We start from the raw sequence: 12,965 nt of genomic DNA on the forward strand, positions 1-12,965 counted from the left end.
TTCCTTTCTGCCACGTCTCCTGGACACACAGTGTATCTATCTACAGTAAGATACAGTAAATGTGACTGACAGTCTGAAAGCTGCATTAATGTCCAAAGACTAAGCGTCCACGAATAAGGCACGTTGTTGATATATCCGCCTCTGTGTTCTAATAAACGTTTATTGCCTCCCATTAACAGTGTCTCAGATATATCTCTTGCTCTTATAATACCTCTTTGTTCGCTTCTAGTCGATAGCGCGCATGCGCCATGATAGATCTCCTTCATTGTGCCCTGTCCCCGTTATAGGCATTTCCAAGCTAGGTTAGCTGTCAATTCACTCCACCGCATCACGCCAGGGACGCTCCGGGCTGTGCAGACTCCTTTTGCAAATACCTTTGCTGCATCGGTAACAGTGCTGATAAATGTTAAACACATCGCTGATCTTTATAACCCCTGCGTAGTTATTTATATTTACTGTTGCTTCTTTGAGAATTGTGCGTTTATCTCCAAGGTTAGATGTCCAGCTAGCATGTTGTAACGGTATAGCTAACGGTATCTGTTATGTAATGATGTTTAGCTTTGCAGTGCACAGTTAAATCCTTTGGTTCATTGGTTTCCAGAGCTCCATTGCAGCGACACAGAACGGTCAAGCTAGGCACGGATTTAGCAGCCGTACCAGTGGGGTTTCTGTTTAGCTGGATATAAAAGTGTGCGTGCGTGTGTGTGTGTGTGTGTGTGTGTATTTGGGAAAGGAGTAGGGTGTCACTAATATGCTCGCAACTATCATATTTTTTGCTTGTTAGTGTGTCAGTGCAGCTTAGACAGCAACCAGCTAACTGACTGTCAAACCCCCTACACGCCTTCCTCCCGGCCATCTGCTATCCTTTGTCCCAGCACTGAACGTTTGCGATGAGCAGAAAGAGCTGTCGTTTAGCATTGGTCACTTGGGAACTTATCTATACCAGCTGCTTGTACACATAAAGTAATAGTCCGATTATAACGGCAGTATATTCAGTAGAGAAAGAAACACGGAGCCCCCGTTTTGTATGCTACCCCACATTGAGTTTTTTGTTCTTCATGCAGCAATCGTAGCCGGTTCATGAGTTAGCGCGCGTGTACAAATATATGGAAATGTGGCTTTATCTTATTTACCAAATTATTTTGCACATGTCTCGTTTAGAGCTCCGTGTGAGTCTATTTAGAGTTACATCAGTACAGTAGCGCTAGTTTCTCCTTTCCTTGCTCTTACTGTGAGTGCAATATCTTGTCACACACACACACACCCAGACGTGTGTGCAGTGGTTTCCTATAATATAATATAATAACAACATAGTAGGTAATAACAGCAGATGTTTCATCAAATATAATGAGAGTAAGAGAGAGCCAGAGGAAGAACCTGATAATTACAGTACTGCTGTTAGAACTAAAGTCAACTCGCTTTACCACAGTATATGATTTAGTAGAAGACCATTACAGATACGCAAGAAAGAGCTCTTGGCGTACAGTAGCTAGAGGGAATTACCTACAAACTGCTGCCACTTTGCTGTTTGCACCCTGCATACTAAATATCAAAGGTTTACTCACTTTAACACCTTGTAAAAGTCATCATCATCAATGGCATGCATCTCACAACAACCAAAATGCAGCAGAACTTGATTCATGTTCACTGTGGCAACTGTTTAAATTCTTATGTTTCTTGGAAACTGGTTTGAATCCAAGTGGACATGTTAGTTGTGGTTTTAACATTGGCGTAGCTTCTATTAGGTTGACACTGTGTAAAACACAGCTTAGCTTTGTTATTTGGTCCTGTATTGCGCTGTAGATGTTCATGTACAGGTTATGGTTCATTCTTATATTGTCTGTCAAAGCTCTTGAGATCACGAGGAAAAAGAGATACAGAACAGAGCAGTTAACCCAGGTGTTAGTGCAGCTTGTGAATCCCATGTGAAACCACTGTAGCTCTCCAGGTCGTAACCGCTGACTGGTGGTGTAGTAAACACAGAACAGCATAGAGTTGAACCTAATGGATTGGACGTTGTAACAGTTTTCTGCTTGAGGTTTTTTGGACCTTCCTGACTCAATGCATTGCTTGGTGGCTCTTCTTGCTTAACCAAAGTACACCAGTTTCTGCCTGAATACTGTTGTTTGCTTAAAAGGAGTCTATCAAAGAACAGCTTGTTCCCTTCTGCTGGATGTCAATAGGTAACCCGACTGTTTAATCAGGTACAGGCAGTTATTGCATTCAGTAGGTACACGGGAGTCCATCCTAACAAAATGGGGACTTCAGCAAAAAACCTCAAACGTCAGCAACTTTCAAAAAGGTTCTGGTGACTGTAGAGACAGTGAAGAATGAAGTACAATGAAAATCATTGTCATGTTCAAGAACCCAGTTTGAGAATGGCTTGTGATCTTGATGGAACCTGTTTCCAGTTCTTGGCTGACAGGTGGTCTTCTGCTGCTGCAACTCATGTGCTTCATGGTTCAACATGTTGTGAATTCACAGATGCTCTTCTGCATACCTTAGTTGTGATGAGTGGTTATTTGAGTTACTGTTGCATTCCTGTCAGCTTTAAGCAGTCTGACCATTGTGCTCTGACTTCTTGCATCAAGGCATTTTCATGGAGAACTGCTGCTCACTGGATAGTTTCTCTGTTTCGGACATGCTCTGCAAACATTCTCTGTTCTCAGTTTAAACTTTAGCAGGTCATGACCATGTTTATACCCATGCCTTAATGCAGTGGCCTTGTTATTGGCTGATTAGATATTTTTGTTAAAAAGCAGCTGAATATGTATACCTAGTGAAGTAACCTGTGACTATACACAAAAACCACTGAGACTTTAACTTTTGTTAAGTGCACATTCAGTATGAGCACTTAACTGAGCAGTATAACCAATTGATGAACAACATGGATGGTTATACCCTGTTTCTAAAGATGAGTTTTTACTGCTAAGCCTTTAAACACTTGTGTAGAATAAAGATATTGTGAAGTTTCAAATTTGACAAAATAAACATCTGCCTTTATCTTCTCCAGCACAATGGCTGTCCCTCCAGCATACTCAGACCTGGGCAAGGCCGCCAAAGATATATTCAGCAAGGGATATGGTGAGCACTGTTTTAAACTTAGGAGTAAATTATTAACTGTGGGGAATTCCTAAAGTACAACTTATTCTGTGTGCTTCTTATCCACACTACACATTTAATAAATACACTGATGTGAACAAAACTAAAAGTCTGGATATAATTTCAGACATTAGATACTCACTTTTTGAAAGCTGAAATTACAGTTTTGTACATATAAGGTACATATTTGTTTTTTGATGGAGATACCAGTATGTACAAAAAATATGTAATTTATGTATGAATTCATGGAGTATATAAATTGTATAAATCTAACAACAGACAAGAGTCTCTAAAGGAAGCTGAATGAAATGGAGAACTGTCAGAGCAGCACCTCGAATGTGGTGAAACACTTGAGAATGAGCAGATGTAACTGGTAAGCAGTGATTGAATTTTAAAAAATAAAAGAAATCAACTTGTCTTTTAGTAAATAAATTGGGTGCCCGCCAGCATACCTGGGCAGCCTGTCCAAGTAAAGTCTGTGTAGGAAACCGTGAAGGAAGGTTTACAAGCTCGTCTGTTGCTCGTTTAACATTTTAAAATGATGTTACAGCTAGTCTGACCACAACGTGGCTTAGTCTTTACAATTAATAAACCACCTTTGTGGAAATCTATCTAAAAATGTTAAATTATGCCTTTTTAAAACCTTCCTGTCTCTGATTCGTCTTCCACATAATAACTATTAACTCATATTTTGTAATCAATCAGGCTTTGGTGTTGTGAAGCTGGACCTCAAGACCAAATCACAAAGCGGAGTGGTGAGAACACTTTTTTCTTTTCATGTTCTTTCTTTATTCTTCACCTTTCCTTTGCCTTTTCGTGCCAATCTCTAACCTCCAAATCCTGCTGCACAGGTACCCTCTCATGCTCAGTGCCTTATTTAATTACAGTAACTGGACTCCTGCTGTGACTCGGAGCTGAAGGGGATTTAAAGCTGTTTTCACACATGAACTATACCTCTGAACTCTTTAGACATTACCCAGCAGAGCTGCCTGCACGAAGGCAGAAGTCCAGACAGACTGGACATTAAATCTCTGTGTGGCAATTTGATAGGTGGTTGTTTAGAGAATTCATAACAAGTGACTGAATGTCATATACTGTCTGTGCTGCTTCCTTCAGGTGACCCTCACCTTAACCAAACAGAGTTATTTCCATTAGTGAGAACACGTCTGTTGAGTTCATGTGTAAAAACATCTCAGGTGGACGAATGGCGCTGATGTCGACCTGCTTGGCTTAATGTGCTCTCTGTTCTTGAGAAACATGACAGGCCTGCAGGTGTGCATTTGTGGCTTGTCTGTCTCTCTGGTCACCTTTCCTAACCCCTGCTCTGTCTCCACGCTGCTGCCCTGGACTGCTCGCTCTGTAATGTAGATGGTAAGATCGGTGTCAGAGCTGACTGCCCTGTCTGTCTGTGTAACTCAGAACAAGTTTCCATGGATTTCTGTTCTGTTAACTTACCTAAATCTTTGTTCAATTACAAGTCATTTTTTCAGTTGTTATTGTGGTTAAATTGTCTTTTTTGTCTTTATAATATTCATAAAGCATGAAAAACTGATTTTCTCTCTCTTCACACTCATTTATACTATTTCCATTTCTTTATGGAGATTGTCCTTACTTTGGGTTGTACTCCTTTACATTATTTTTGCAATATTATACCTGACCAAACAGTATGTTGTATGGTTGATAATGGTTGATGCCAGAAAATGGAGAAGAGTATTATTAAGCTATTATATTAATTTAAGGCTCAATATTTAAATTTTTTGTGCTACCTTTACTGCTCAAAATAGTCCTGTTTTTATGTTTTACTTGGTCTTTATTTCACTGGTGGAAACGAGACATTTTAGCTTCTCTCCTTTTTTAGCCACTGATTGGTTACATTTTGAACAGAAATCAGAACTAGTGCTGTGTGCCTGAGAATACCATGTGAGGCAGCGGTCCCCAACCCCCGGGCCTCGGACCGGTACCGGTCCGTGAGTCGTTTGGTACCGGGCCGCGAGAGTTGAGGCTCAGGTGTGAAATGTATGGTTTTCAGGGTTTTTATCGGTTTTCAGCGTTATTTTGTTATCGTTTTTATCGTTAACTCGGTTTTCCTGGGTCTTTTCACGTGTGTTATGAATAAATCTTCTTTTTTTCGGTACCGGTATTAGTTTTATTTTGTTGTATTTATCCGCGACACCTTAAAGGCCGGTCCGTGAAAATATTGTCAGGCATAAACCGGTCCGTGGCGCAAAAAAGGTTGGGGACCGCTGATGTGAGGGATATTTCCCTGCTGACATCATGCTTAGCCAAGAGTTAAAAAACCTTCTGAAAACGAGTGTTTAGAGCAGTCAGGGTAGTTGTAAACAACCAGTCCTCATTATTCGAAACTTTGAACATGTTCAGTGGTAAATGTCTTTTTACTCAAGCGTCATTTACATAATCTCACACACACACACACACACACACACACACACACACACACACACACACACACACACACACACACACACACTTTTTTCTGTATCCAAGCCCTTTGTCTAACATTTGCGCATACACTCCCACTTCAGCGGATGCATCAGAGGCAACTCGGTGTTAAGTATATTTCCCAAGGATACTTTGAGAATAAATTGGCGGGGAATCGAGGCACCGATCTTCCTTTACCTCCTGAGTCACAGCCACCCCAAACAGCCATCATTGTAATAAGATATGTATGAGAGAAAATAAGGAAAAGAAGAGACTTGGAGGAATTTAAAAATGGGAAGAAAGCAAAAAGATGCATTGGGTGGCAGGGCTGCACTACACTTTTATAGCTATTTAGCTATTGTTTCATTATTCTGTCAACAGACCCCTTTACTCTAGAGCAAAATAGCTCAGTAACTTTGATTTTCGTGTTCTGTATTATAGGATGAATCGAATGACTTGACACTGGTCAGTTTGCAGTTACCCAGGTTAACCAGGGAAATGACTAGGGCTGTTCCTGGTCAGTTAATAGGTAATTGATGAGGTCCTTAGTCACACAATCTTTCTTAAATGCCATAAAATGTCACCTGAGTGTGTTAAAGATGGAAGCAGCGTCTGTGTTTGTTTGGTAGCTTCAGTAATGGTGACTAAGCTTTTAGAACATTTTAACTTGGACATCATGTGCTATGAAGGCCTTTATGTCTCACAACATGATGCATGTATTAGTCAGTCTCTAATACAGCTGCATTGGCTTTTCTTATATTTGTGTCTGAATTGAGATTTGCTAAAGAACTATCTCTTTGGACTCACAGAAGTACAATCACAGAAACTGTGCTGCCGTTGTCTCAGTTCGTTGACAGATTTTCACACGGAGATTTGTTGTTGATTCATATACATATGTTGTTTTGCGATGCATACATAGTTTGTGGTGATGGCTTATCTGATCATTACCTCAGGTTTTTTTTCTGCTTTGACATGTAGGATGAAATTAGTTATCGTTAGCACACACTGAAAGACTTGTCGATACGAAAATCATCAGCAGGGTACCACTTTAAATGTACTTTGTAATAAAGAATGTATCTAGAGAAAAGCCCTGATTGTAATTTAAATCAAATATAATTCGCTTTGAAAATAAAATTTGAAATAAAAAACAAAACAAAAACAATGCCACATGTTGCATTACTTTTTAACAGATTACAGATTTCTGTACAATGCTACCTTAAGTAATTTGGAACACTATCTAACTCGTATTACCTTTCAGATATTATTTTACAGGCAATGATGTTGGCAAGCTAGATACCGTTAGCTAGCTAGCTGTAATTTGGCTGTGCTGTATAAATCTGTGATTGTTAGCTCAGAGGGTTAGCTTATAAAATACATTGAAAAGTGCCAGCTAAATTCAGGCTCAGGATATGGATTAATTAGCTGACCTTACCTACTGTTATAAAGTACTTTTTTTATTGGTGGTTCAATCCCTGCCTTCTCCAGTCTGTATGCCAAAGTATCATTGGGCAAAGTACTGAATCCCAAGTTGGTTTTTGACGCATCCATCACATGAATGAATTGGATCAATGTTACACAGAAAGCACTTAGGTATAGAAAAAAGTGCCTGTATGAATATAGGTTAAAGAGGCATGTTGTATAAGAGCCAGTCCATTTAATATTGTTTACATTTGCTACAGCATTCATGTGTGGTAGCTGTATATATATATCTCTATTCTATACACATCAGGTAACATTTAGAGGGATCTTAATTGGAATCTAAAATCATCTTGGCATCCGGTAACATTTTTGACGATATTGTGATTTTAGTGACACAAGGCTAAAAGCCAATTCTGGGACATGTCTGAAACATGCTGTGTTGAATTTGGTGGAATCTTCATTTTTGACTTGAATGGGTGTGATCGGAACTAGAATACATTTCTGCCGGCCCCGGTAGGACTGATGTTGATATGCCAGTACAGAAAAATATCTTATTAACATTGGGAGGTGGATTTGTGTTTTTCTAATGACTTGGCACTGTTCTTACTCATTTCACTATGCATAAAAACAGTCTAATCTTTTTTTAATAAATGCAAGTCAGGGCAACAGCCACTGTCTGAGACTTACATTGCATTCTTACATATATTTTTCAAGGTTCTCTTTTTTCCTTTGTTTTTAAGCATGCACTCTTGTTTAAAAAAGTGTTCTAGTGCTTATTGTCAGTGGCAGTTTAGATAATCACTTTGTTGTAATCATCATGTTTATCATTGTTTTTGTGTTCATTTTCTGTTTGTCTTCTGCCTCATTAGTGTCTTGCATGCATTCATCTGTGAGACTGTCAGTGTATCTGTATTGTTTAATATGTAGAGTACATGCTGATGATTATCCCTGTATTTTTGACATGACTAATTATATTTGGTCTCAGTTCCTTTTTCCATTTTGATATCCAACAATTCAACAATCTGCGCAACAATACTCTGAGTTCCACACTCATGCTTTGTGCTGATTGGTCCTTCACCAGGAGTTCAACACATCTGGCTCCAGTAACACAGATACAGGGAAGGCCTCAGGGAGCCTGGAGACCAAGTACAAGATGAAGGAGCTAGGCCTGAGCGTCAACCAGAAGTGGAACACAGATAACACCCTGGGTACTGAAGTCACTGTGGAGGACCAGGTGTGTGTTTGTGGTTAAGAAACTGATTTAATTGTTTAAATGTCCCTAAAAAAACTATTGACTCCAAGTTTTACTTTACCCATAGCTGGCTCAAGGACTTAAAGTTGGCTTGGATACATCTTTTGTACCAAACACAGGGTGAGACTCCATTTATTAGTTTGTGTGTCTTATACTGTGTTATGTAATCAGTATTAACTTTGGGTCAATCCTGGATAAACAGAGTGCTGACTCTTTTTTCCACTCTTGCCTTGTTAATAATTAGCTGCAGGCTTTAAACTTCTTTTAGCCTCAAATTCAGTTCTCCTTTTTAAACCTTTAACTACCGATACAGTAAAAGCTGTACACTTAGTTTACTAATATTTTCCAAATCTGATAGAACAATTGAACAACAGATAAGAGAAGTTTTCATCCAGCTGACCTCACTCACTCTTTACATGTTATTGTGTGCTGACAAAAGATGGACACACATAGAGGTTCCTATAATTATTAGTAACATCTAACAACTACACCTCGAATATATTCAAATTTGAAAGTTCTGCGTACTTCAATGCCTCTAAAAATTAATGTTGTTATTCTTACTTATTGTATCCACGTTGATGTATAGTAATGTACCGCTACAGAGTCTCAAAGCTGATTTCTCAGTGTCGTATATTTCCTTTAACTTATTGGCCACTCTGTTTCTCTTGGCATGTCCTTATCAAAGCATTCCCTCTCTATTAATATATTTTTGACTTTCCTACTCTGTCTGTGTCAGAATCTAATTAAAATTGTGTTTACAGTAATAACAGAACATGTCAGCTTATGCAAAAGTGTGGCTCATTCATGTGGTTTAAATAGTTTTTTAACAGCAGTGGAGCTGTGTGACCTGGGAATTCAATACATCATATTGTTTCCAGATAAGTTGGAATTTATTGTTGTCATTGGTTTTGGTATTTTAATGGCTCATCACTGTGATTAACAAACTTTTCAGCAAGAAGAGTGGCAAGCTCAAGACTGGCTACAAGCGTGACTATATGAATATTGGCTGCGATGTTGACTTTGAGGGTCCCATCATCCACGCTTCTGCTGTGTTGGGCTATGAAGGCTGGCTGGCAGGCTATCAGATGGCCTTTGATACGGCCAAATCCAAACTGGCTCAGAACAACTTCGCACTCGGATACAGAGCCGGGGACTTCCAGCTACACACCAATGTGTGAGTGATTACATACGTACATAAACAGTTTGTAAAGATGCTTTGTTGCTTTTCAAATTATGGGCATCACATATCTAACTTCTGTTGCTGTAGACAAAGCTCTGCACAAAAACCTGCTGGGTGGAAGCATTATTTTTTTAAGGTTGTTCAAACCTACAGACAGAATATCCTCATATTGGACTTGATTTGCTTCTACCCCTCTACCCTTCTACCCTAAGAGCAACTACCCCACAGGATTTGTGTCTCCTCCCATCTCGAACCAGATTTTTCTCATGGAAATGTTCACTTGGAACTGATTTGAATTTAGTGGCAAATTGTCCCAGTGACCTAAAACACATTTTTGGGCATCAGTAACTAATTTCATTATGGGTTGTCATAAGTTGAATACAAAAAGGGATGAATTTATAATTTGGAGACTGGTCTGCAGGATAGACTTCTGTTTGCTTAAGTAAATAAATGTCTGTTCTCTCTCAGTAATGACGGGACTGAGTTTGGCGGCTCCATCTACCAAAAGGTAAATGATGAGCTGGAGACAGCGGTTACTCTGGCCTGGACAGCTGGCAGCAACAACACTCGTTTCGGCATTGCTGCCAAATACAAGCTGGACAAAGATGCCTCTCTGTCTGTGAGGACTGACTCTTCACATTCACATGCACTGTTGCTGAAGCATATTCTCACAAACTGTTGTGCTGTTGTGTCTGACGCCCTGTCATGTTTCCCCTACAGGCCAAAGTGAACAATGCCAGTCTGATCGGAATAGGCTACACCCAGAGCCTTCGACCAGGTGGGTTACCTTCCTCACCTGTGCCATTGGCACCCAGCAAAATACTTTCCCAACCTACACAGGAAGATCTTGGTTGTTTAAAAATACAACCCCATTTCCAAAAAAATTGATATTTTTCAATTAAATTCAATTTTATTTATGTCGCACCATTTACAACAACACTTGCCTCAAGGCGCTTTATATTGTAAGGTAAAGACCATACAATACAATGGTATATAATATGTAAATCCATGACTTGCAAATCTCACAAACTGAATTTTTATTCAGAATAGAAAGTAAAAAAAATCACTTGTTTAAACTAAGTTTAAATAAAAATTCTAAGAAAAAAAAAAGGTCATAATGAATTTGATGGCAGTAACACAGTAGTGCGTTAATGTCTGGATAATGAGGAAACCAGTTGCTGGACATTTGCGAGGGGAATGTTTTCCTATTCTTGTTGCATATATGATTCTAAGTAAACAACAGTTTGTGATGCACCAAATATTTTTAGTTGGTTTAAGGTCTAGACTGCAGACAGGTCAGTTAAGCAGCTGGAATCTTCGAATATGAAGCCATTCTCCTGTAACATATACAGTATGGAGTTTAGCACTGTCTCAACCATGAACGCTCTTCCCTGTAAAAGATATTGTCTGTTTACTAAAACCATATAACTTTCCCTATTAATGGTGCATTTTAGATCCTGAGATATTCAAAGTCTTCACAATTATATATTACATCTTAACGTAAAATTAAAGTACATTATTCTAAAAATATTCTGAATATCAACTTTTTTTTTCCCGCAGACTCAAATGTCTCCCTATCTTTACTTCTTAGAAACTCTAGCTCTCTGAAATGCTCTCTTTATACCCATACCCCCATACTCATGTTATTGACCTGTTGCTCTTGTCCCAGCTATTTTGAAATGTATGGCTGCCACCAAATTAAAAGCTAATAGTTTTCATGAAATAGTAAAATGTAAACATTTAAACATTTGAAATGTTTGGGGTTTTTTTTTTTAATGTTCTAGTGTGAATAAAATATGGGTTTATGATGTTTGCAAGTCATTGCACTTTGTTTTATTTACATGTTACACAGCATACCAACTTTTTTGGTTGTACAAAATGTTTTTATTTTAACCCGTTTCAGTCTATTGAAAATCTCCCAGCTAAGCAGTGTAAATTTGAAGCTTGTGAGGGCAACCTTGACTAAGAAATTGAGGAGTTAAGATTTTGATCAAGCAAGAAGGGGCAAACCATGTGCTTTCAAATTTACACCACACACTTATACAGGATAGTTAGGATAGGATAAACACACTGATACTCGTGCCCCCATGTCAACTTTTTTGAACAGGTCTAAAATTGAAAGTGTATCTGCAACGTTATGACTGTGTCTGTGCAGGTGTTAAGGTCACCCTCTCAGCTCTCATTGATGGCAAGAACTTCAACGCCGGCGGACACAAAGTCGGCATGGGCTTCGAGGTTGAAGCGTAAACACGAAACCTACCAATAAAGAAGAAGAAGCCCACTTCAGCACTTAGTTTTCGGCACCCTCCTATCACGATAACTTGTCTCCTTCTCTTGTCTCTGGACTCTCCCTCACACACCCCTCCCTTGTTCATATTTCTGATGAGCATTTCTGACAGTAATAGTCAAGTCTTAGCATTATGCTTAAAAAGTTGTGAGGCTGATCCTGAAACTGGCGGTGCATAGTTGTGGAGAATTGTTTTTATGGCGTTTGAAATAACTATTTATTTCCCTGTAGGTCTTGAATGAAGTAGTTGTTGGTGTACATGTGTAGCTCATTTAAAGCTTCAGTACTGAGTTATTACTGCATTCCTAAAAGCATGTCAAATGAAGGGTTGGATGCAGAGCTTAAAGCTTATTTGCTTGGTTAAAAAAGGTGCAGAGTGTCTGTCGTCTCTTTATTTTTGTATCCATTTGAACAGTTTTGGCTTTTTTGCTGCAATCCAAGGACTATTTAATCTATGTCATTGTTTTCATACAACACATATCATTAAATATTGAAGTAGTGGTGGATGAAGTTAAAGACCGATTTCTGGAATGACGACATGAAAGATGTTAGATCTATTCTTGCACATGTCTCAAAATGCTCTTTTAGCCCTTTGTGACTTCTGTTTTTGGTAGGTGAAAACAACATAATGGAATCTTCTGGTAGCTCTTTGGGTTTTTTTTTTTTTTACATTTCTGCAGTGTTGTTTTCATCTATCTGTCTCAGCTTAGCGGTCACAATGAAAGTGAGGCTATTTTGCTTCTGTATCTCAGAGGCACCAGGCATCTTAACTTGACTGCCAGCTGTTTCCTCATGTTGCTCGGGGACCTCACTCGTTGCTGTCAGTGATCGCGTCTTCAAAACTATCTCCACTCTTAAGCTCTGTATATTAAAGTACAGGTGCTTGTCCTCCAAGTAATTCCAGTTGAAACACTTGATAGGAGTGTTGTGTCCCCACATGTCTGTCCTGTTACTTTGGTTGGAAATCCTGCATCAGAATGTGTTTCTTTTTCATCTTATGTTGTCATTATTATTATTATTATTATGAGACTTTCTTTTTCTTTGTCACATAGACACAGTACCTCATTTTTTCCAGTGTAAACTAAGAGAACTCTAATAATAAAAAAAAATGGGAAAACAGCACCTAGAAATGAATTGAATTCTTTGTCTCAATTAATGCCTTCAGTATTTAGTATTATATTGCTCTTACAGTGCAGTGGTGCCCAGGCTTCTGTAGCTGTAGCGGAGCATGTTGACTTTTACTATCTTGGGATTTTAAAGATCTAAATAACAAGTGAAGATTGGAT

The 12,965-nt window shown here is 38.8% G+C and overlaps 1 protein-coding gene across 1 annotated transcript; it reads left to right on the plus strand.

The window, feature by feature from the left end:
• The first annotated feature begins 256 nt into the window (after nucleotides 1-256).
• zgc:56235 (Voltage-dependent anion-selective channel protein 2-like) lies at nucleotides 257-12,798 on the plus strand. The gene is made up of 9 exons (XM_063477983.1): nucleotides 257-387; nucleotides 3,014-3,084; nucleotides 3,808-3,857; nucleotides 8,042-8,194; nucleotides 8,280-8,332; nucleotides 9,165-9,386; nucleotides 9,861-10,011; nucleotides 10,113-10,170; nucleotides 11,548-12,798. Exons 2-9 carry the CDS (start codon nucleotides 3,018-3,020, stop codon nucleotides 11,637-11,639), a joined length of 846 nt encoding a protein of 281 aa, XP_063334053.1. The 5' UTR covers nucleotides 257-387; nucleotides 3,014-3,017; the 3' UTR covers nucleotides 11,640-12,798.
• The last annotated feature ends 167 nt before the right edge of the window (nucleotides 12,799-12,965 follow it).

Source organism: Pelmatolapia mariae, linkage group LG7 (assembly GCF_036321145.2).
Source record: "Pelmatolapia mariae isolate MD_Pm_ZW linkage group LG7, Pm_UMD_F_2, whole genome shotgun sequence".
Lineage (NCBI taxonomy): Eukaryota > Metazoa > Chordata > Actinopteri > Cichliformes > Cichlidae > Pelmatolapia > Pelmatolapia mariae.